The sequence below is a fragment of the Taeniopygia guttata genome, chromosome 5, assembly GCF_048771995.1.
Source record: "Taeniopygia guttata chromosome 5, bTaeGut7.mat, whole genome shotgun sequence".
Lineage (NCBI taxonomy): Eukaryota > Metazoa > Chordata > Aves > Passeriformes > Estrildidae > Taeniopygia > Taeniopygia guttata.
In genome coordinates this window covers 60,467,149-60,490,541 of record NC_133030.1, presented here as the reverse complement: position 1 = coordinate 60,490,541, position 23,393 = coordinate 60,467,149, and the positions used below count along the sequence as shown (strand labels likewise).

The following is a 23,393-nucleotide window of genomic DNA, read 5'->3' as shown; positions in this document are numbered from 1 at the left end:
CCCGAGCGGCGGCGGCTGAGGGAGGTGGGGCGGGAGGGAAGCGGGAGAGGAGCGGAGGAAGGAGAAGGGGGAAAGGAAAGCCGCGATGCCGCTGTACGAGGGGCTGGGCAGCGGCGGGGAGAAAACCGCCGTGGTCATCGACCTAGGACAGGCCTTCACCAAGTGAGTGCCCCGCAGTGAGGAGGGGATTTGGGAGTGTGCGGTCTGCAGGAGGGAAGGGTGCAGGGAGAACATAGAGCCTCTTCCAGTGATTGAAGGGGAGCCAGAGAGCTGCAGAGGGATTTTGGATAAGGGGTGGAGTGACAGGGCGTGTGGGAATGGATTCACATCGTCAGAGGACAGGTTTAGTTGGGTATTGGGAAAAAAATCCTTCCCTGTGAGGGTGTGAGGCCCTGGCACAGGATCCCCACAGAAGCTGTGGCTGCCCCTGGATCCCTGAAGTGTCCAGGACCAGGATGGACAGGGATCAACCTGGGATAGTAGAATCCCACCCATGGCAGAGGGTGGGAGTAGATGGTTTTAAATTCACCTTCCAATCCCAACCATTATTCCAGCAATAATTATGTGAGGTTTCCCCCTTTCTGTGTTGATCTGTGTGGTGTGGAGCTGGTAATGAACAGCCTATCTTGTGTTTTAGATTAAAACAAGATTTAGCTCGAGTGCTGAAGCAGGAATGCTCACTATATTTTTAATATTTCACCTCGTGGGCCAAAAGCTTTGTTACCTGGGAATGAGAGGATTTTACATCCCCTTCATGGATGGGGACAAGATTCCCATGGGTGGCTTTTTGTGGATTCATGCTGTGTGGCCAGTTGTCCCAAGTTTGGGGTGCTTGTGAGCTTTTATTCCCTGGGCATTGTTTATCCAGTAAAACCCTCTTTTGGAAATGCTTTTTCCCTGGATAGTGTGTTTTTAGGATCTGTTTCCAGCCTTCACTGTCACAGAAGTAATAGCAGCTGAATTGTATGAGAAGTGTCTGTTCTGTTCCAAATAAGGCTGAAATTAGCTGAAAGTTCAAGGAAAACTGCCTCTACACACTGGGACTGCACAAGTATCTGTTTGAGAGAAAAGAAGAAAATTAAATTCTGAATTGTGGCTGTTTCAGGATTTTTTTTCTGAAATGATCCAACATATTGACATCTGCCAAATACCAGAATCAGACATTAATTTACTTGTTGCATTAAAAGTGCTCCAAGTCTAACAGCTTTAAAGAAAATGGTAGTTTTCTTCGGAGATTCGTAATCACTGGGAGTGACAGGGTTGGAACAAATATCAGCCACCGAGACTAAAATAAACCTTGAATTCATTTTGCTTTTAATTTCCTTTCTTCAGTCCATGGTTCTTGTGTGTTTGAGGAAGACGAGGTGGGATTCTGAAAAGTTTTGTTTGGGGTTGTTGCTGTTTTTATCCTTTTGTTGAGGGAGTCAATAAAAACCAATACAAAACCTTTATCTTTTAGTTAATCTTTAAATTTATCTCCTAGTGGCTGGATAGGAAAACTGTGTGCAAAACCCCTCTCTGCAATAACAGAATTCCCTAATTCATTACTCTGTGATTGTCCCTAGGCCTAGGGAGCCAAGTGGTGACTTCAAATAATCAGGTTATTAACATTTTCTGTCAGGTGTGGGTTTGCAGGAGAAACAGGACCAAGATGCATCATCCCCAGTGAAATCAAGAAACCTGATGTGTCAAAGGTGAGCTGGTTTTATGCTGTTTGGTGTGTTATGGCATAGCAAGAATTTGCAGATGCTTTTTCTGTCCATCACAAGCCATTTTTCACTGCCTGGATAAAATACCCTGAAATATTATTATATTTTTAATTCTTTTAACTGCTGCTGTTAAAACCTGTGAGTAGGTGCAGGTAAGTGTGATGCCAGTGCTGGTGTGTTAATTGCTGCTCAGCCCCCATGGAACTTGTGTTTTGGGGCATTTATTGAGAAGTTGCTTTGCCTAGTTATACCTTTTTTCCTTTTCATTTAGTGGAGGGTGGGAAACTAATTCTAAGTTGCCTGTATGAAAAATTATCATTAATTAACTGTGGAATTCAGTTATGGTGTGGGTTTATGTGATGTTTTAAGGACAAAGAGCAAATCAGGCAAGAGTGAGTATTTATATACAATGTTAGATTAAATATATATTATGCGTGTATTTTATATATATCTTTATATATCATGTGTGAAAAAAAAATATATGTATAGAAATAATCACTGCTCAGCATTTGAGCTGACTGTGGATGTTTTCCCTTCCCAGCCTGTCAAGGTGGTTCAGTACAACATCAATACAGAGGAGCTGTATTCCTACCTGAAGGAATTTATCCACATGCTGTATTTCAGGTAGGAGACACCTCCCAGGTATCCAGGCCTTCCCTGAGCACTTCCAGGGATGTGAGCAGGGGCTGGGCTCTGCCTGGTGAGATAGGAAAACTGAGATAAGGCTTTGCAAGGGGCTGCCTGGCTGTGTTGGTGCAGGAGGAATTTGGTGGTGCTGAGATGCAGGTTATCTTACAAAGAGTTCCTGTCCTGCAGCAGCAGTTGCTCAGTAAAAGCAGAAGGTGTTTGATAAATTCCTTTCAGCTGAGGGATTTATAAAGGGCCTGAGAAGGGGAAGGCTTTACCTCAGGAGCTGCATTGATTTTGGCAGGGCTGAAGCTCCTATCAGTTCAGAGCTCTCTTCACAGTGGTTTGGAAGGAGGAATGTTTTTACCTCACCAATACATCTCTTTGTTCTGTTTTAAGTACCCTTAGAGAATAATTAAATTGGACTTGGTCTTTTCTCTTTGCTTCCAGTCCATATTTTTACACAGTGAACACCATCACAGGGAAACCAGGATTTAATTTCTGTGCCTCAGATCTGCTGTGGCCTGGGTGGTTTTCTTCTCCTGTGCTGGACCACCACTTTGCAATTGAAAATAGGACTATTCCATCCTTTTCCACTGAAATCTGGGTATCAGAGTATCATCATTCTTATGTGCTTTATGACATTGGATAAGTCATTGGTTACTTATTTTGTATTACTTTATATCGATTTAGAAATGTATAATGAATTTCCTGACTTTCTTTCAGGAAAGCATTGGGGTTTTTAGATTTATGAAAAAGACTTTGTGGGTCTGCTGTAGCAAATGCTATTTAAAGGCAAATCTTTAGGATTTTTAAGGAAAATGGAATATGACTGTAGGATAGATCACATATCTGCTTAAAGTTCCCTATTTTATTTTGCACATCTTGTCTTTTTTTTAGGCATCTGCTGGTGAATCCCAGGGACCGGCGTGTTGTGATCATAGAGTCAGTCCTGTGCCCTTCACACTTCAGGGACACCCTCACCAGGGTCCTTTTCAAGCATTTTGAGGTAAGTGTTTGACAGAAATGTGTACATTTTCTCCACTTGCCAGGAGGAATTTTGCTTACAGTCAGTACCAGATATGGGAAAAAAAAAAAAAAAGAAATAAGAAATAGTGGCACAAGAGTGAGAGGCATAAAGAAGAAAAATCAGATGATGGTGTGAGGAAGTAGGGTGTGGAAGTTGGATTTAAAGACCATTTTGTTCCATTCTAACTCCTAATTAACAAGACTCTGCAAGGTTTCCCTGGCTTGTAGTTAATACAGCTCACAGTGCTCTGTCCCAGACAGATCCAATAATCCCCACTGAGCACTGCCTGGAGCCAAGATTTCTATTGAAACACTTCTTAGTGCCTTGTCAGCAAGTCTCATGATTTCTGCCACAGTCAATATCTGCCTAGCACACGGCTGTGCTCATTTAGAGAAGAACTTATCTGAAATCAAATATCTGTTCAGTCTTTTTGAAGAAAAGTTGTTGGAAAAAGAAACCTGTGGCTACCCCATCCCTGTCAGTGTCCAAGGCCAGGCTGGATGGGGCTGGGAGCAGCCTGGGATGGTGGGAGGTGTCCCTGCCCATGGACCTGGATGATCCTTAAAGTTCCATGCAACCCAACCAGTCAAGGATTCTGTGAAAAGCTGGTTTGAGTTGGTTTTTTGAGGCTTTTTTCCTAATCTCTCTTGCAGCAATAAAATGTCTCAGCTAAAGCACATCCCCCATGAAAAATGGTTTGTTGAAAATGGCTCATGTATTCAGTCATATTTTGATGGAGAGATGTTGTAACATGTTAAGAAGCCAGTTAATACTGATGGAAATTTAATTTTCTCTGGTTTCTATTTTTCTACTTGGTGCAAAGAGTGGTTTATTAATGCAGGTCAATATTTTACCTTCTGGCTCTGGGTTAAAGGTCAATATGTTTCCTGTAAATGCAGGATTTATTAAATTTCTCATTTAATTCACACTTCAAAGTGTTCTTTTAATTGAACTGTTGCTTTCTAGGAAATTTGATTAGTGGAATTCTAGGAGAAGGAAGTCATTCTCATGTAATTTTAACTTGAATTTCCACATTGTTTTTGTGAGTGTTTCAAACAAAGCCTCTTCTGTTTGGGTGCAGCAATGTTTGTCATAAGGTACAGTTTTATGGATTTTCTAGCTCATTTGTTCACATCTTCAAGTTTTTACAGCTTTTGAAGGTGCTGTACTCCAGCTTCTTTCATTTTTTTTCAGTAACAATATAAAACTGGACCTGAGTTTTATAGCTAACACTTGATTTTCTTACAAGCCCATTCCAACATCCATCATTACTGAAGTACCTGGTGTGCACCACAAAGAAGATGGACACAATTTGGAATCCTGTTGTATTTGTTGATTAGATTAGCACTGGAATAATTCAAGATAGAGTTGTTTGGGTTTTGCTTTTAAACTGCCATCCAGGGAAGGCATCAGTGCTTTGGTTTTTTTTGGGGTATTTTTTTCCCCCTTCTGCCAACTTTGCTTTTGGTTTCTGTGTAGGTACCTTCTGTTTTGTTTGCTCCAAGTCACCTGATGTCTCTCCTGACACTGGGGATCAACTCTGCCATGGTGCTGGACTGTGGATATGCAGAAAGCTTGGTGCTGCCTGTATCCTTTCGTTTTCAGTGGGGCTCTCATGAACGGGAGATTTCTTTTTTTACTAGAAGTTAAACTAGAAAAGTAGTTAGAAGGTGGCTGAGTGTAGGGATTGTAGAAGGAAAAAGGCATTTCATTCCAGGAGACTGCAAAATAATGAAAAAGAGGAGAATTTCCTGATCTTCCTGTAGATCTATGAGGGAATTCCAATCCTGAGTTGCTGGGGTTCCCTTCCCCTGGGAGGAAAGGCCATCCACAAGTAAGTTCATAGATATCCATTCCAGATTACAAATTCTTTATTTGTGAAAGTTCCTCTTTGACCATGAGCAAAAGTTCCTCTTCTACATCTTAACTATAGAGTTAAAACTGTGTGACTGTTGCTGATGTGGTAAAAACTGTGGGAATGGGGTCTCCTTAAGTTTCTATTTAGAAGGATGTAACTGGAAGGAATGAATCCTGTCTCTGGAGTGTAGTCCAGAGAGCCAGGCTGAGTTCATGGATGTCTTTCCCCACCCTCCTGGGCACTGTTTTAGGGAGCTGGAGTATCAGCTGCTGGAGCAGTGCACGGTGGATACGGGACTGGCCAAAGGACAAAGCCTTCCCTCTGTGATGGGTAAGGACTGGCATGGGACATCTGTGCTGGGAACTGCTCTGGGGAAAGGGTGGTAATCCTAACAGAGAATGAAATGGGTTTAGGATTCACTGTGTCTCTTGTGGCCTACCTGCATGAATTCTTTCTTGCCATGCTGGCTTGGATCAGGAACAGCGTGGCCAGCAGGAGAAGGAGGTCATTGTTCCTCTGTACCTGGCACTGCTGAGGCCATACCTCGAGTGCTGTGTCCAGTTCTGGGCCCTCAGTTTGGGAAGGATGTTGAGGTGCTGGAATGTGTCCAGAGGAGGCACCGAGGCTGGAGAGGGGCTGGGAACACAAACCCTGTGAGGAACCACTGAGGGAGCTGGGGGTGCTCAGCCTGGAGAAAAGGAGACTCAGGGCTGACCTCAGTACTCTCATCACTCCTGAAATGTGGCTGGGCTCAGGTGGGGCTGGGCTCTTTCTCCAGGCAGCACTGACAGAACCAGAGCACACAGCCTTAAGCTGTGCCAAGGGAAATATAAGTTAGATATTAGGAAAAAGTTTTTTACAGAAAGAGTGATAAAGTTCTGGAATGGCTGCCCAGGGAGGTGGTGGAGTCACCATCCCTGGGTGTGTTTAACAAAGCCTGGATGTGGCACTGGGTGCCAGGGTTTAGTTGAGCTGCTGGGGCTGGGTTGGACTCTCTTGAAGGTCTTTTCCAACCTGCTCATTCTGTGAATTCTGTCATTTCACAAGTATATTATTTTTATGACAAGCCTCTTCTCACAGCAGTTTTGAATAAAGGCTGAGATAAAAGTTCTGTAGTAAGTTTTCAGTCTGTTTTGAGCAAAGACAAACTTATTTCTCTTATTAATCTCTTTTCTGCTTTGCAAATCTTTGAAAGCTGCTGTCAGAGTGAAAGTTTAATATATTAAATGTAATTCAAACTTAGAACAAAACATTTTTTTTTAAGTAGGAAGAGAATAAGAGAATTTAAGAATGAAACTAAGTTGGTTTTTTTGTTTATTTCAGGCTCAGTCCCAGAAGACATAGTAGAGGATATAAAAGGTAAATTGTTTGCTTTGTGAAACTCTAGTGTATGAAATTGTGCAGTAGAGTGTGATAATAAGAAGTGTGCAATATTTTACATTTAGGAATTTATTTCTCTTTGTTGTATTTATTACCTCCTGGATGAGCTTGTGTTGTTCTTCCTCTTTGAAGGCAAAACTAAAACCAGGTTTTTAATTCCTCTTTCACGTTAACCTCTGTGTTGTTAAATTGCAACTTTTATATGTATTTGATAGGTGGGCACAGAAAGAGGATTGCACTGTTGTGTAGTCTTGTTTATTGATTAACTAGAAAGGCTCAGTTTGCTTTAAAGTCAATTTAAAAAAAAAATATTAATAAAAGATATTTTGGTGTGTTAAGGTAGGCAAGAGGAGACAAGAACTACATTTACTACACCAGAAAAAATAGAGTCTTTCTTTGGGCAGAACTTGGACGAATTCCTATGTGATTGTTACATGTGCAGCAGATAGAAAAAGATGTGTTTTCCTAGAAAACAGTAACCAGTATGTATCCCTTGGGTCAAATTAGGAAGAAATCCATCAGTCAGATGCAAAATAAATGCAGCTGGTGCTTTATGAAATGGAAGTTGCTTTTCTGATTCCTGGATTTGCACACTTTTTCTGATGAGTTGTGTTTTCTGCGCAGCCTTTTGGAACTAGAGACACCAGGATAGGGATGAAATTGTTGCTGTCTGTGTGTTGGGTTGTTTATCTGTGACAGCAGTTTATGGGGGAGATGCTCACCTGTGCCAATACAAATAATTAAATGTATAATAACAGTAGCAGCTGGGATACAAATGAGACTGTGCTCTGTCAGTGTTGTCTGGAAGCAGAAAAAGCCTCTGGAATTCTCAGGGTGTTGAATAGTTGCAGTAAGGAAAATGTTGCATGGTAGGAGCCTGTTTAGGAAATGAGCAATGCCTTATGTGAAGCTGTGGTGCAAAGCCTGCAGTGAAGGCAGGATACAACCCCTGGCACCTCGAGGCACCATTAGGAGCATCCCTCTGGCTTTAAATCTTGTGTGGACTTGCAAAGAGACTGCTTCTCTTTGCATTTATTTGATAATATCTTGGACCAGCAAGGGCCTGGAGTGTGTGTTCTTCTCTAAATTAAGAAAATGGCTGTTTTTGCTGGTGATAAAAGGATCCACCAAGGCCTCACTCGTGCCCCTCTCTTCCTTCCCCTCTGCACAGTCCGCACTTGCTTTGTGAGTGATCTCCAGCGAGGGCTGAAAATCCAGGCAGCCAAGTTCAACATTGATGGCAGTGCTGAGGTGAGTGGAGGATGAAGGAGGATGAAGCTCTTCCTGCTCTTTGGAGGTGGCTGTAGCCTTTGTGGGCTCTAAAATAATAATACAAGTCTGGTTTTGTTTCCAGCGTCCCTCACCGCCTCCAGACGTGGACTATCCTTTGGATGGAGAAAAGATTCTCCATGTAGTTGGCCCCATCAGGTGAGAAGTGCCATAGCAGAGTATTTGTCATTACAATGATATATTTCAACTCTAAAAGCACATAAGTTTTCATAAAATTGGATTTTAATGAGACATTTGCATATGCTTTTCATGGCTCTAAAATGAAAGCTGTGTGCTGGACACAGTGCAAGCCCATGATGGGAGGGGATGGCTTCTCCAGAGCCACAAGAGGAGGAGGATGAGAGCAGAGAGATTGGAGGGATGGGGGAGGAGAAATGAGTATCAAAGCCTGCTAAAAGGACAGGTTTAGTGATATGAACAGGGCATTTGAACCTGGAGAGAAAGAGGCTCAGAGGAAACCTCACCCTGCAACTCCTGCCAGGAGGATGCAGCCAGGTGGGGCTGGGCTCTGCTCCCAGGGAACAAGGGACAGGACAAGAGTAAAGGGCCTCAAGATGACTTGGGGAGGTTTAGATTGGATATTAGGGAGCCTTCACTGAAGGGTTGTAAAAGCACTGGAACAGGCTGCCCAGGGAAGCGGTGGAGTCACCATCCCTGGAAGTGTTCACAACACGTGTGGATGTGGCACTGGGGGATGTGGTTTAGTGGTGATCACGGTGCTGATGCTGGCTTGAGAGCTGAATGTGATGACCTTAAAGGTCTTTTCCAAGATTCCATGAGTGTCCCAAGGAGTCCACGATTGTCCCCTCCCTGGTGGCAGTGCAGTGTGCATGGGCTGTGTGACAGGAGTGACAAAGTGTTGGCAGCAGGAAGGCTGGAGTTATTTCCAGCTCTGAGTTCAGCTCAGAGTGGCTCTGCTGCTCATTAACACTCACTTCCCCTGTCTGTGCCACAGAGACTCCGTGGTGGAAATCCTCTTTGAACAGGATAATGAAGAGACATCTGTTGCCACTTTGATCTTGGATTCACTTGTTCAGGTATTTTTATATCAGAAACACTTTAGGTGATGCCTTCAGCCTTGGACAACCTGCAGTTAAAAATGACTCAAGACTTTGAGTCCTGGAGGCTGCTGGTTTGCCTGTGCTAGACTAAAATCAATGTGGACATCATTATTGCAGGCAGTATATTAAATTTATTGCAGATTTTTTCTTGGGGTATATAAATGCTTCATTTTTTATTATATTTAGAAAAAAAACTGCATTAGAAAACCACTATAAATGGAAATTTTCATTATGTGTTGGTGTGTATACGTTAATTAAAGTTGGCTCCCTGTAGCTATTGATGCCATTTAAATAAGTTTGCTGAGATGCAATTTATTGGAGAGCCATGGACTTGGCTGATATGACAAACATTTCAATTAGAATTCTTTATGAAAACAAATTGTTTAAGAAGTTCTGTGCCTGGAACCTTCACCTCTGCACCTCCAGGCATTTCTCTCATTATCTTGGTTATTTTCCAGCTAAATATGAGAAAACAGCAATTGGAGGGCGCAGAAATGGACTGAATTTCTAAGGGACTTCTGAATGGCTTTAAGCTCAGGCAGTTTGATTTATTTGGGGTTTTTTTGTGTCCCTGTTTGCATTAGTGCCCCATAGACACCAGGAAGCAGCTGGCAGAGAACCTGGTGGTGATCGGGGGCACGGCGATGCTGCCGGGGTTCCTGCACAGGCTCATGGCTGAGATCAGACACCTGGTGGAGAAACCCAAGTACAAGGAAGCTCTTGCCACCAAAACCTTCAGGATTCACACTCCCCCTGCCAAATCCAACTGCGTGGCCTGGCTGGGAGGTGAGAATGGGAACAGCTGGGAAGCAGGGTGAAAAAAATAACCCTTTTTAGCAAACCAGAACAATTTCTGTGCACCAAATTCTGTGATGCTTTTCTTCCCTGGTCAGCTGCTGTGGGATGAATCTTCTCACAGCTGGTGTGAATTTGTGATGCAACTTTTTGGGGGTAAAAGTTGCCCTGAACACAATGGGGTTTGGTTGAAGTGCTTCAAATAAAAACTTTGCTGTAAGAAGTGGGTTAATCAGGCCAGGTTTGCTGTCAGCAGAGAGCAGATGATTCCTTGTTTTCAGTTACTTTCCAGGGATATAAATGGAAGCAGTTTGGGACTAGCTGGGCTACTGAAAAGGAAAGCAGCAATATCCATTCATCCCTTTACATTTAAGGGCAGAGCTAAAAAATCCCAGTTGAGATCCTCAATGGGAAGAAGTAGAAAGAGAAATTCTCTGGAATTAATGGAATTAATGCAGATTTTAAAAAATGGAATTAATCATTTCTTTTAATGAAATTAATGCAGATTTATTCTCTCTGGAATTAATGCAGGTTTTTTTTCTTTGGCAGGAGCAATTTTTGGAGCTCTCCAGGACATCCTTGGGAGCCGCTCTGTGTCCAAGGAATATTACAGCCAGACTGGCCGCATTCCTGACTGGTGCTGCCTCAACAACCCCCCTCTGGAAATGATGTTTGACGTTGGAAAAGCACCCCCACCACTGATGAAAAGAGCTTTTTCCACAGAGAAATAAGCACTTAAATTCCACACAAGGATTCTGCCCCGTTTCAACTGCATCCATGTGCATCGGGGTTTGGGTTTTGTTCATTAATTTGTGTGTAACACTATTAAATATGAACAACGTGGGTGTTGTCAGGGTGTAGGCACTAACACTATTTAAAACCCTGTCCAGTTATAGTTTACAAACTTAACTCTGGCAGCTCCTCTGCTCCTTTGTCTTGTTTTGGAGAAATTCTGTCCCCTCACGAGCTGTTCCCTACTGAGTTGTTTATTATTTATCTGTATAGTAAATGCATTGCTGAGAGAATTTGGTTTAAGATATTTTCATTTTAAGCATGTTAAGAAGAATGAACAGCACTAGGGAAACATCTATGATAATTTTTAGTGCCAAATTCTGTATTAAAATATTCCACCCTTGAGTCACATGTGAAGAAATGGTTTGGAGATGTTCAGCAAAGGTAATGTAACATTATTTCCCCTTTTGTAAGAGTTTTAGCAGAGAACTCTTCTACCTGTGATCCTCTCATCATGCTGAGCTAAAACCTCTCCCTATGTCTCCTCCAAGAAAGATTTCAGCAGTGTAAGAGTATAAATTATTATAAATTAATTATAAGCAGGTGTGAGGTCAACCTTGACTCAGTGGCTACACAGTGACTGTTGGTACCTGCTGGTTACTGAGGTGTAAATCCTGCCCTGAGGAGCAATTTTTGTCTCAAATTTGGGAAGATAAATATAACATTTCTCAGGGTGGTGAAGCTTTTTATTGGCACAAACATGTTTTTTGTGACAGATCTCCCCGTGCTGCCTGCTGCCCACCTGCTGTGTGCCTGAAGCACGACTCTGCAAGTCAAACAGATATTTAAAGAAATCTTCTTCTGGTGAGCCTTAGCACAGGGAACGTGCTGCAGCACTTCAGTAACTCCTGCATGGTTTTGTCAGAGTGTTTTACCTTAAAAGGTGCTGCTAGTTTTTATAGTTGTGGGATGAGGTTAGTGTTTCAGGGATCATCTCCTGCTGCTGTTCCAGGCTGGATAAACAGACAGTGTCTCATTGCCAGGCACAGAGAGCCAGCCTCAGGTGTACAGAGCATGCAGCCTGAGCTGTGCTGCTTATTTTCAGTCGCAATCTGGGTAATTTGGGGTGCAGGTTTTGTTTTACCTCGGTAAGAACTGAGCCAGAGCTTCCTGAGAGAGGAATTTACCATCAGGACGAGTCCCATGGAGCTGGGAGCTCCTTCCCTTCTCGGTGGGAAGGAGTCAGGAGCTGAAACTCCTACAGAGCCTGTGGTGGTGGTGGTGCAATGATGTCATTTTCCTGAGCTGCAGCAGACTGCAGCTGAGGAAATTCAGGATATTCTTAGCCCTTCCTTTCCAGGGGTATTTCTGTGCTGCTCTGTGCACGTACCCTGGGACCTCTCCCGGCGTGTTCTGCCACCTCATCTTCCTTCTGCCCACTCAGATCTCCTCCTGTGGGGTTCCTGCATCACTGAAAAGCCTCAGCTGCTTCTGGTTCACGTGGCAGGGACAGAATTCCTAATTCCCGTGTTACTGCTGGGTTAAGTGCAGAGTCCCAGGACCTGCTAAGGCAGATTTTGAGTGAGAAAGACTCTTAATAGCCCTGGAGAGCCCTCAGAGATCACACCCTACACGTGTAATGGTGTAGAAATGGTTGGGTTTTCACCCTGTGGTAGTTCTTCTGTCCCTGACACAGCTGTGGGATCATGGATCGTCCCAGCAGACAAATTCGCAGTGCCTGGTTTAGCAGGAAGGACAGTGATGGACACAAAGCCCTGCAGGAACTGGAGGATTTCCCTCTGAGGCTCTTCATTCTGGACTGGATGCCATTCCAGCAGGTTGGTGTTGGCCAGTTGCAGGCAGCTCCAGGTGAGTCCTGGTGCCTGGAGGAGGATTTTGGAATATGCAGGAGCCCACTGTGGTCTGCAGGAGCTGTTCCTGGGGGAAGTGGCTTTATCTCATTCCCTCATCTCCCTTTTCATGGAATCAGATTGTCTCAAGTCAAAAGGGACCCCTAAGGCTCATGGAGTGCAACCCCCTGCTCCTTGCAGGACTACATGAAATAAATCCTACGGCTTTAGGAGAGCGTTCTCCAGATGCTCCTGGAGCTCTGGCTGGCTGGGAGCACTTCCCTGGAGAGCCTGTTCAGTGACGGACCAACGCAAACCACAGAATCCCGGAATGGTTTGGGTTGGAAGGGACCTTAAAGCTTACCCAGTTCCACCCCTGCCACGGCAGGGACAGCTCCCGCTATCCCAGGCTGCTCCAAGCCCTGTCCAGCCTGGCCTGGAGCACTGCCAGGGATCTGGGGACAGCCACAGCTTCTCTGGGCACCCTGTGCCACCTCCCCACCCTCACAGGGGTGAATTTCCTGCTGCTCTCCTGTAGTTGCTGTGTTCAACCATCCTAGATGGAGAATCCCACCCTGGCTCTTGTCACATTTCCTATGGCAGGTGCTCGCCCAGCTCTGGTTTATCCAGGGATCTCCGTAATTCCTCTCTGTCTTCCAGGGAGCCCAGAGCTCCTACTTGATTAACATCTGATTGTTTATTAAAAAAGTAAAATACCGCTGGAGCCGACGTTCAGCGGTCACTGCCAGCCCCTCGCGGCTCCAGCTTTGTTACGCACGTCATTCCTGAGTGGAAGTAACTCACAAAAACTGAGTTTTCCACTCATTTACGGGGTTTTCCCTCAGGATTCGGCATTTTCCCGCCTGGAACCCTTCAAGGGGTTCAAAAGTAATGCGCCCAACGTGGGGCTCGAACCCACGACCCTGGGATTAAGAGTCCCATGCTCTACCGACTGAGCTAGCCGGGCTCTGGAAAGCGCTTTGCCAGTACCGTAATTGAACGTAGCAGGGGTGACGTCACGGCGGGCGCGCGGTGCGGCGGCCAATGGGCGCGCGCGTTGCTGGGCGGTGGGCGCGGGTCGGGCTGGGAGCGGCGGCGCCATGAGCTCCATCGGCACCGGGGTGAGTGCGGCGTGAGGGGGACAGCGCCGCCGGCCCGGCCCGGCCCGGCCCCGGCCGTCCCAGCGCCCCGAGCGGCCCCCGCCGCACCCGCGGCCTCCCCGGGCCGGCGGCGAGCGCGGCGCGGCGGCTCCGGGGCGCTGCGGGCGGCTGAGTCACTGCGGCCCGGCAGGCCCGGGGAACCGGCGGCGGGGCGGGGCGGGCGCCGGGATAATGCACTTATAGCCCTCTATATTATATACCTCTGTGTAATTCGAATGTATTGCTGTGATCCATCCGTTTAAATTAAGTGGGGGTGTATGGGGAGGCACTGTTGATCGGGAGCTGTAGTGATACGCGGGTGCAGAGCGGCGGTGAGGGAGGGGAGGTTTGATTTGGGCAGGAATCGTTCCCTCAGAGGCTCTGGGCCCCACAGCAGCTGCCCCCGGATCCCTGGCAGTGCCCAAGGCCAGGCTGGACGGGGCTGGGAGCAGCCCGGGACACTGGGAGCGGTCCCGTCCCTGGCAGGGGTTGGAACTGGATGATCCTGAGGGTTCCTTCCAACCCACACCGCTCTGGGTGAGATGTAAAGGCAGACAAAAGCTCCCATAGGTTTGGGGTGTTGTGTAATGCTCAGTGATTGCACGTCCAGGATTTGCAGTGTGGGTACATCCAGCATGGCCTCTCCTGGCTTTTTAGTCTCTGTTTTCTTCTGTTTCTGCATCTTATGAGAGGGTCAGCCTGCTCTATGGGTTTCACACCAACTCTGGCAGTGACAGTATTTAATTTTTTTAATTATCTGAAAATGCTGTGATATTATGCGGGTTTTTCTTCCTGAGATTTGTGTCTTTTCCTTCAGTATGACCTGTCAGCTTCCACGTTTTCCCCAGATGGCAGAGTGTTCCAAGTGGAATATGCTATGAAAGCTGTGGAGAATAGCAGGTAAGATACAAATGTCTCCTCTTTTGGCCTCTTTTAAAGCCGTGCTGTTGGACTAGAGAAACACAAGGGTAAAACTGTGGTGGTAAAATGAGTTCTGATCTAAAAGCCCATTTTTGGGATGTGGATTGAGGTGTACTCAGAACCTTCCTTGTAAATGTGTATAGTTTCCTAGGGATTCCTCAAGACACGGAGGACATCCAGGAGCTGCTGAAGCTGCTCTGGGAGTGTCTCTGTTCCCTGGAGTGTGTGTGAGGGAATGGTGGGAAGTGGAAATCCCAGCTGTGCTTTAGGGGCAGCAGGATGGATTGGCAGGGTCACCCAGGGGTCTGTCTGCTCCAGATAAGGATTAGAACCACAGAATCCCATGATGATTTTTGGGTTGAAAGAGACCTTAAAGACCATTTAGTTACACCCCCTTGTTGTCTACCTACCTTGGGAGAAATTATGTTTCTTCTGTCTTGGTAATTGTTAGTGAAGTATTTTACATTGTGAGAAACTGACATGTTTCTTGTCTTTCAGTACAGCAATTGGGATAAGATGCAAAGATGGTGTTGTGTTTGGAGTAGAAAAATTAGTCCTGTCCAAGCTTTATGAAGAGGGCTCCAATAAGCGCCTCTTCAATGTCGACCGACACGTTGGGATGGTAAGGTGCCACTTCATTTCCGGTCTGCTGAAATTGTAAGGTGACCCCCTCAAAAGGACAAATTTATCAATCAGAGAATCAAAAATAAGTACATTAAGAAAGTAATGTGAATGTCTGTGTACAAAGTCTGAAATGCCAGTGTTTTTTTACTGTTTTCTGTAATTTATTCACTAAAACATACATAAGTAAAATCCAAACTTAAAGTAGAAGTTTAGTGTTTGCTTCTATTTTAAGAAATAGAGTCTGTTAAGGCTGTTTTAAATTTTTAGGAATGCTTCTCCAGTTGTTCAAACTTGTATGTAAATATAAACACAAGCGTTAAAATGGTGCTTTTTTACAGTTACCAAATAAGGTGTGTTCAGGGAAAACATGCTGCATGTGAGATTTTCTTCTCAACAATACTGGAAATCACCTGAATTCCTTAAAGATTGGTGTATGGAGGACAGCCCTGCCCACAAGAGAAGCCAGAATGGTGTCAGGGAGTGGCTGCAGTGTGAGAGAAGCCTGGTGAAAACACAAGATCTGAAGCATTGTGTGTGTTGGTGCAGTCGTGGTGACTCACGAGATGATAATTAATGATGATAACGTTGGTTATTGATGTTCCTAGAGGAGAGCTCTGTTAATACACGGTGCCACTGGCAGGTTTAGAGCTTGGTGGCACTGGGCAGTGCCTGTCTGAGCTCTGCTGTGTCTGTGCTGCTGCTCTCCTTGCAGGCAGTCGCGGGGCTCCTGGCAGACGCGCGCTCCTTGGCAGACATCGCCCGGGAAGAGGCTTCCAACTTCAGGTCTAACTATGGCTATGACATCCCCCTGAAGGTAAGAGACCAGTGCAGCTCCCTCTCTCTCCCTCTCTCTCCTTCTCTCTCTGTTTTGGCTTTTATTCTTGACATAAAAATTAATTTTCATTCCTTATTTCTGTAAATAAGTGTTTTATTTTTCCTTTTTGTACGCAGCATCTTGCAGACAGAGTGGCCATGTACGTGCATGCCTACACCCTGTACAGTGCTGTCAGGCCTTTTGGCTGCAGGTGAGTCTTGCAGACACACTCTCTTTGTAAATATCTTTTGGTTCACAGTTGCTGGAACTGCTTCAGTTGTCTGAGTTCTTTTTTGAAATCTGGGATTAGTAACCCACAGTTCATCTCCTAAAGAATCCTTTCCTCTTTCTTTTTGTGTATGTCTAACACCTCAGGTGGGGAATTTGTATTGCCATAAGGCTCTGCCAGACTTCTACAGAGCTGGTTAATTTGTCCCGGGATTTTAAGGTTTGAGGGTTTGTGCCAGTCAGTCTGTGGTGGGGGTGAGAGCAGAATTTCCCTCTGCAGTTGTCCTGCTTGCCCTGACACCCAAAGAGCAGGTTACAGCTCCTGTGTGATTCTGGTACAAAGGGACTGATAAACAGAGATCTGCTGCCAGGCTACTGATCAGTAAAATGTTTCTGGCAACGTGCAGGTGCTGTTGTGAGGCAGATTGTAGCAGGACAGGAGGAGTTTTGCTCCAGAAAGGAAAACTCCATGTAGGAAACTGAGCTGCTGTAGTCTCTCTAGTTCTGTGTGTGTTGGTAAAAGGAAAGGTTTTAATTTCTCTTTTCCCCTCCAGTTTCATGTTGGGGTCCTACGATAGTGATGATGGTGCACAGCTGTACATGATTGATCCCTCAGGAGTTTCATACGTGAGTGTGTCAAAAATATTTCCATCTTAGCATAAGTTCCTCTTTTAAAAGTTTCTAGTTGGGAAAATAGTAAGTGTTGGTCCAAAAGAGCTGTTGTTGTTTTCTCCTTTGCCTGGGAAGATCTCTGCTGAATCACTGCTGTTCCTTTGCACATCCTTGTTAAACAAACATGGTATATTTCTTGGAAGTGCAGTTTGGGAAATGAGCTTAAAGCTTGTCTTAAACAAACATGGTGTATTTCTTGGAAGTGCAGTCTGAGAAATGAGCTTAAAACTTGTCTGTCAGAAATTGGGAGTTCATCCACGTGGCTATGTCCAGTGAAAACTCCCATGCACTGCTCCAAAAAGGCAAGAACTGTAGTGATACCCCTTCTCTAAATACTTCAGCTAAGAGAGGCTGTTCCTCTGGCACTGCCTGCCAGCAGCAAACCAAATCAAAATAGAATTATTGTTAATTGTTGTTAGTGCTGCATTTTCAGCTGTGTGTTACACACAGGTCAATGCACACTCATACTGCTGGATTTCTTAAAATTTTCTTGCAGTATATCCAGTACCATGGCTGTTGAGAGAAATAGAAATGTTTCATTTTGATGTGTTTACACTTCAAATATGTTTGCACAGTAGGTGGGTTTAGCTTGGGGTTTGCTTGGATCCTGTAGAACATCTGTAGTTCATGTAGAACTTCTCTCTTCAAACTAATTCTAGTTTGTTTTTTTTTTCCTTTTTTTAAATAGCAATTTTAAAAATCTGTTACAACATTTTGAGCTGATAAATTTCTGTCCAGGAATTACTGGACAATTTCTATCAATAGTGGTGGTACTTGATGTATTAATTGGGCTCTATTCAACAATCTGGGGATGTGCCACAAGAGAGAATACCAAGGATTTTTGGCCTCTCACTGTGAGTAAGGGGTTTTCATGTGCTAAGTGACAGTAAGAGGTCACTTAGTAGAGAGTCTAGTATTTAATTACATTTCTATATTGTTTGTTCTTTTTTTTTTAGGGTTATTGGGGTTGTGCCATTGGTAAAGCCAGGCAGGCTGCAAAAACAGAGATAGAAAAACTTCAGGTATGGTGTAACAGTGCTGTGCTGTCTCAAGACAAATATTCCTGGCTTATGTTACCTTTTGGGTGCCTGAAATACAAAAAATGCAGGAGAAACAGGTGAAATATTCCTTGTGCATTTGCCAGTAAGCCAAGTAAGTGAGTGAATATAAAAGTATAAATATTTTTTTTTAAATTTTGAATGAAAACCATAGGGCAGCATTGTGCAGGGTGCTGTATCTATTTTTCCCAAAGGTTTTAGATGATTCTTTCGTTTAACAAGTTCAGAAAGGCTGCTCTTGCTAAGGACAAACTGGTCTGTGGAGAGAAGTATTGAAGTGTCCTTAAAATCAGCTGATTGAAGTCATGTTAGAATCCTGAAAGATTTCCATCTTCCTCACGTATTTTAATATCTGACACCCTTGGAGACAACATGGAACCAAATCCTTCTCCTGGTCTGTCTCACGTACTTTTTATGTGACACTCTGTTATATCTTATTTTAGTCTGCAGAGGGATGCCACAGCTGTTCATGGAAAGGTTCAGCGTTTATATGAATGTTATATTTTTAAGAATAGCCTATTTATGGTGCTGTAGCATCATGACTGAAAAATTACAGGAAAAATGAGAATATCCTAGACTTGATTCACTCAGTTTTGAATCTGGTTCATATGCTTGAATACCAAATTAAAAGTAAGCCTGCATGATCATTTGATCTTTATACTGGAATTGTGGCACCTGGGGAATCATAATTTCAATTCCCACGTGTGCACATTGGCAAAAGACAGTGCTGTGTTGGGTAACACACAAATTACTTAAAATAGTTAATTTTGTGTGCAATGCTGAGAGTTTCCAAAACTTGTGCAGTTACTGATGTGAATTACTGGAACTTGACAGCAGAGCTGTAGAATGCACACGTGGAACAGAGGAGTGGCACAGGGCCCAGCTGAGCTGTTCATTTAGGGCTGTGTGCAGTGTCCCCTGTCACTGCAGGTGTGGGATCCTGCCCCAGCTCTGTGGGGCGAGTCCAGCCCCACGTGCCAATAACTCTGTTCAGTGTGGGCTGGGCAGGTTTCCAGGGCACAGCTGATTTTGACAAGGTGAATTTGTCAAGGCAAAGACGGGAAAAACCAGATGTACAAAAGGTTTTGTGGGGTGATCTAGCTCAGATTTATTTGTTGGAAGAGATGAGTGCAGGTGGAATGGGAGAGGCAAGCAGGGAGTCAGGACTTTAACCCTGCCTTGGGGGACTGCAGAGCAGCTCCTGGCTGGGGAGGATCCAGTGTGTGAAACTCTGCTGAGCTGAGGGGGCAAGAAGAAAACCCTGCATTGATCACATCCTTTGCATTTTATGTCTGTAAACTCAGCTGTGGGAAAACTTGCAGTTGTTTGGAGACTGCTTTCATCTCTTCATCTCCCGCAGCTCTGATACTATTACAGCTTTTTGATATATGGACAGGATCATTATTAACTCTTGGGATAAAACTGTTCACATTGTTTACTTTCATTGTCTGCAGAATTAACATACCTAGGATGGGAAAAGGATAATGGCAGGAATTAAATTGACTTCAGTTTTCTTTTTGTAAATATGCATGACAGTAGTAGAACTTTACAGCAGGTCAACTAACTACTATGGACTACTAACTTTATATGCATGAAAACACATCATCATTTAAATGTTTGTGTGACACAAGTTACATTTCTATTCTGGACTGAGTGTCACAAAGGTAGTGGGTGTCTGTTTAGGGAAATTCTCCAGATGGGATTGTGGTGGCACATTTGTCCAACCAGGCAAGGGCATTTCTTCTCTGGCCAGAAAGAAATTGCTTCACCCCAGAAAGGGCTGTGACACTCCACATGAACTCTTGTCATCTTAATCCCTTCACCAGTGCCTTACAACTACCTGCCATACTAAGAGTTTGAAAATATTTTGGGAATTGCAAGAGATGGTAAATTGCATTAATGAAAGATAGGAAAATATATTACTGCTTCATAGGACAGAAAAATTGATCTATAAAACACAAGTTTATTATGGCATGGAAATTTGCACCAGCCTTTGTTCTGATTAAGTGTGAAGCTGCCAAAAGACTGATACAACTGAGAAAATGTGAAATGAGATGCTGATGCCTTGCTCAGGCAGGCAGTTGGTTGTTAAACAATATTCTCCTCTTGGGGCATTACTTAAAACCCAAAATTACTTGCATAAAATGCTGGTAAGAGAGAAAGTATTACTGTGCTGCCTAGAAGGAATACCAATATTACATGTGAACATATGGTGCCTCTCCCATGTGGTTATTTGGTATCAGTTGAGCATAAAGCATCTAGGAACAAATCATGCTTTTAAGATGCCATCATCACCAATGTAGATTCTAAGATTTCAGCTGCTGAGTGCTTTAAACTGGGGAATTTCCAGGCAGTATTTTTTTCCTAGAATCTTTCAGTTGTAATATTCTTCCCTGGAAGAATGACTTGCATAGAGCAGGCTGAAAGATGCATTGTAGAGAAGAAATGTGGTTCTGGCCTTTTCTGTTCCTGTGACTACTGAACATGAAGCTCATTAGGCACATGCACAGCTTCCTGTTCTGGCCCTGTGCAAGATTTATATTCTCTTAATAGAAATCTTGTATCTGTGTGTATTTTGCCTACAGATGAAGGAAATGACCTGCCGTGATGTTGTTAAAGAAGTTGCAAAAATGTAAGTCTCCAACCTGTTTTTCCAACTTGATAAAAATCCAGAGTGGTGAGCTTGCTTTGGTTTCAAACTGAGGCTGTTCCTTTTAAATTGGGTGTTGTGTGTTAAACTGTCTGATTCTAATCCCTGGTTTGAAAATATTTAAAGCAGGTGACACATAAAGGGAAACTTCTTGGTGTGCTGCTTCTGAAGTCAGAGCTGTTTGAACAATGACCTGATGCTTCAGAGAGAAACTGCCCACAAATTATGCTGAGATTTGGACCCAGCCTAAAAAAAAAAAAAAGACTCAAATGCTTAGGAAAGAAGCAAAGTGGAATTGCTTTAAAGGAATATATTCAGTATAGCTGTATTGTTATTAGACATTTTAAAGTAATTTCTGATAATGAAAATACTTGTATTCCAGTCCTGCTTCAACTCAAACTCAGCAGCAGCTATAGACAGGATTCTGTTTTTCAGCTCAAATTCAGCTCCTTAGTAGCATTTAGCAAGATAGCAAAGATTTTAATAACTTTTAAACCTAAAATACTAGGCACAGTCCAGAGCAGTGATTTCTTCAGGAGCTTGTGAAGGTGTACACTTTGTTGCAAAAGGCTTGTAACCAGCTGGAACATGAGAAAGGCCTAGAGATCACCTTCAGCTAGAAGACAGGAGGGCCTGTAAGCATAGAGGGGCATTTCCCTGGACACCAGCGTTCACTTCAGTCTTTATATTTGTTTCACAATACTTCCACTGGAAGTGTGCTGCTGAAGGTATCTTGCCTTCCTCCACTATCTCCAAGGTTTCCACATTGGGGAGGATTTGCTGGTATTTTTCAACTTCTGATTTACTTTCTGATTTTCTGATGCAGTGCTTTCTGAAGCAAATTAAGACATACAAAATACAGGCTTCTTAAACAGTGAAGCCACAGGTTATTGTGAGTTCTGCTGTTTTGAGTGTCTCAGCCCAGGACTGTTCCAGTTTATTTGCACGTTCTGCCACAGGATGAATCAAATCAGTTTAGTTACTGCAGTGTTAGCATTTCTGTCCCACAGCCTAAGCAGTGATTTTACTGCTCTGGGTGGCACTGCGTGTGCTGGGAGAGCACTTGGAGTTTAAATTCCCACTTCTGTGTTTGCCCTAAGCACCACCTTGGAAATCTTTATGTACAGACTTCTGATTAGACACAAGATACTGTGGTGGTGGGATTTAGTGTAAACTGCAGTAAGGTTCACAGGGGAAATGCAGGACACTCCAAGCTGTATTATAATTGGTCTAGCAGAAGGAGGCAGTGATGATGCAGCCTTGGTCCTGCAGTATCTAAATCTTAATGTTTGTTCCAGTTAGGGCAACTTGAACATCTCAACCTGCATCTTACTGTGATGATTTAAGCTGTTGTTAGATTAGCAGTTAAGCCTGGAAAATTCTCTGATGGTGTTTGGTGGGGAGAAGGCACAGGGAGAGCTTCTATTAATCATGACACTACTTTAACAGAAGAAATCTGTGACAGGAACAAAGTATATTTAGCCTGTTGGTCAGTCTGTTCTAATCCGTTCTTTGTCTGTTCCTTTCAGAATCTACATAGTTCATGATGAAGTAAAGGATAAAGCTTTTGAGCTGGAACTCAGCTGGGTTGGAGAAAGTAATGCATTTCTATAATTTCTATAAACACTACAGAAAATTTGTAACTTTTTGTAACTAAAGTAAAACATTGCTTCTTAAATTCACTCTGTATGTCAGAGTCCTTGTGTGAATGGTAATTAAGACATACTCTTTTATTGGCAGTAACCAATGGAAAACATGAAATTGTTCCCAAAGACATCAGAGAAGAAGCAGAAAAATATGCCAAGGTAAGTTATGACTTCGGTGTTGTTGCAGTGCTTCCCTTGACAAACTGCTGAGCTGCCTGGAAAATGTATCATCCCAACACACATCCCCTCAGGGAGAGCTGGTGTCACTGGGGAGGGACAGCAGGGAAGGCTACAGTGTGACCAGGGACAGTTCTTGCTGTCAGAAACTGTCAATTCAGAGCCTGCCACGAGTGGGGTCTTTCTCCTTCAAAGTAAATGTACTGATGGGAACTGTCCTGGGAAGGGTTTGGGCACAGTGAGAAGGGTGTGAAGCTGCAGCAAACTTCATTTTTTTTATTGTAGACTGAATTATAAAACAACTGTTAGACTGCTCTTTAATTACACTTTCTTTTTTTAAACAGGAATCTTTGAAAGAGGAAGATGAGTCAGATGATGACAATATGTAACATATTGTTACTCCAAAACAAGTTCAACTTTTCTTATCTTAGACCAGGTTTGTTTATAATGTATTATGCATGGGATGCTGTTGTGTACTTGTTGGAAGAAACCAACTGACCAACTTGCACTAATAAATTTTCCATTTTACTGTCTGTCAGCTTTTATTTCAAAATGTGTAGGCCAGCAACTGTATCTAAGCAGACATTAAGAAGGAAAGACATTATCAGGCTGCTGTTACTTCCCAAAGCACTCCATTTGAGCCAGGCTCTGCACAGAAAAACAAACTATTTGGACACTAGACAAGTCTCTTGTTAATGCTGCATAGTTTAATATTAAAAACTAGTACTCTGTTCTTCCTTGATTGACCAGTAGCACAGTTTGCAGTTTGTTCACAGCCAGTCTGTGACTGCTCTTAGCAGAAGAGATGAGAACATGGCCAGCTCCAACAGCAGCTTATAGTTTAAGGTGATGTGCACAACTAACAACTCCTATCAGCCCATGTAACAACCAGGAGTGCAGCAAAAGGAATGTTAATCTGAAGTACTCAGCCTAGGCTTAGTGGAGGAGTAGGAGGAATTAAAAACTAATTCAATTTAAAATAGTGCTTGTGTTAAGTTCTAAAGCTGTGAGATCTATTAAGCAATGTAATTGGAATTAATGCTTGAAGAGCCAAACTATTTTTAAACTCTTTTATTCAGCTGTAGTTCATCTTAACACACTTCTGAATCAGCTTCATCAATTGTTGACCTTT

General features: G+C 43.6%; 2 protein-coding genes and 1 non-coding gene across 4 annotated transcripts; 2 read left to right on the top strand and 1 right to left on the bottom strand.

Moving 5' to 3' along the window:
• ACTR10 (actin related protein 10) lies at positions 1–10,775 on the top strand. Its single transcript, XM_002200611.6, has 13 exons — positions 1–162; positions 1,622–1,694; positions 2,251–2,333; positions 3,237–3,345; positions 4,846–4,953; positions 5,133–5,200; positions 5,475–5,554; positions 6,548–6,583; positions 7,776–7,855; positions 7,959–8,032; positions 8,850–8,931; positions 9,540–9,741; positions 10,300–10,775. The coding sequence occupies exons 1-13, from the start codon at positions 86–88 to the stop codon at positions 10,479–10,481; spliced, it is 1,254 nt and encodes a 417-aa protein (XP_002200647.3). The 5' UTR covers positions 1–85; the 3' UTR covers positions 10,482–10,775.
• A 2,451-nt stretch (positions 10,776–13,226) lies between these two features.
• Positions 13,227–13,299, bottom strand: TRNAK-CUU (transfer RNA lysine (anticodon CUU)). Its single transcript has one exon. It is a non-coding gene; the product is annotated as a tRNA-Lys (tRNA).
• Positions 13,300–13,341: 42 nt separating this feature from the next.
• Positions 13,342–22,794, top strand: PSMA3 (proteasome 20S subunit alpha 3). 2 transcript variants are annotated; one of them, XM_030273100.4, is made up of 11 exons: positions 13,342–13,453; positions 14,289–14,371; positions 14,891–15,014; positions 15,729–15,830; positions 15,968–16,041; positions 16,613–16,685; positions 17,687–17,752; positions 20,374–20,420; positions 21,968–22,035; positions 22,179–22,243; positions 22,606–22,794. In XM_030273100.4, the coding sequence occupies exons 1-11, from the start codon at positions 13,433–13,435 to the stop codon at positions 22,648–22,650; spliced, it is 768 nt and encodes a 255-aa protein (XP_030128960.1). In that variant the 5' UTR covers positions 13,342–13,432; the 3' UTR covers positions 22,651–22,794.
• The last annotated feature ends 599 nt before the right edge of the window (positions 22,795–23,393 follow it).

Excerpts from the sequence above, each read along its gene's own strand:
- ACTR10 (XM_002200611.6), top strand. The coding sequence starts at position 86 with ATGCCGCTGTACGAGGGGCTGGGCAGCGGCGGGGAGAAAACCGCCGTG. Across the intron at positions 8,033-8,849 it reads CATGTAGTTGGCCCCATCAG|AGACTCCGTGGTGGAAATCC; the intron begins GTGAGAAGTGCC and ends TCTGTGCCACAG. Across the intron at positions 9,742-10,299 it reads CTGCGTGGCCTGGCTGGGAG|GAGCAATTTTTGGAGCTCTC; the intron begins GTGAGAATGGGA and ends TTTCTTTGGCAG.
- PSMA3 (XM_030273100.4), top strand. The coding sequence starts at position 13,433 with ATGAGCTCCATCGGCACCGGG. Across the intron at positions 20,421-21,967 it reads GTTAAAGAAGTTGCAAAAAT|AATCTACATAGTTCATGATG; the intron begins GTAAGTCTCCAA and ends TGTTCCTTTCAG. Across the intron at positions 22,244-22,605 it reads AAGCAGAAAAATATGCCAAG|GAATCTTTGAAAGAGGAAGA; the intron begins GTAAGTTATGAC and ends TTTTTTAAACAG.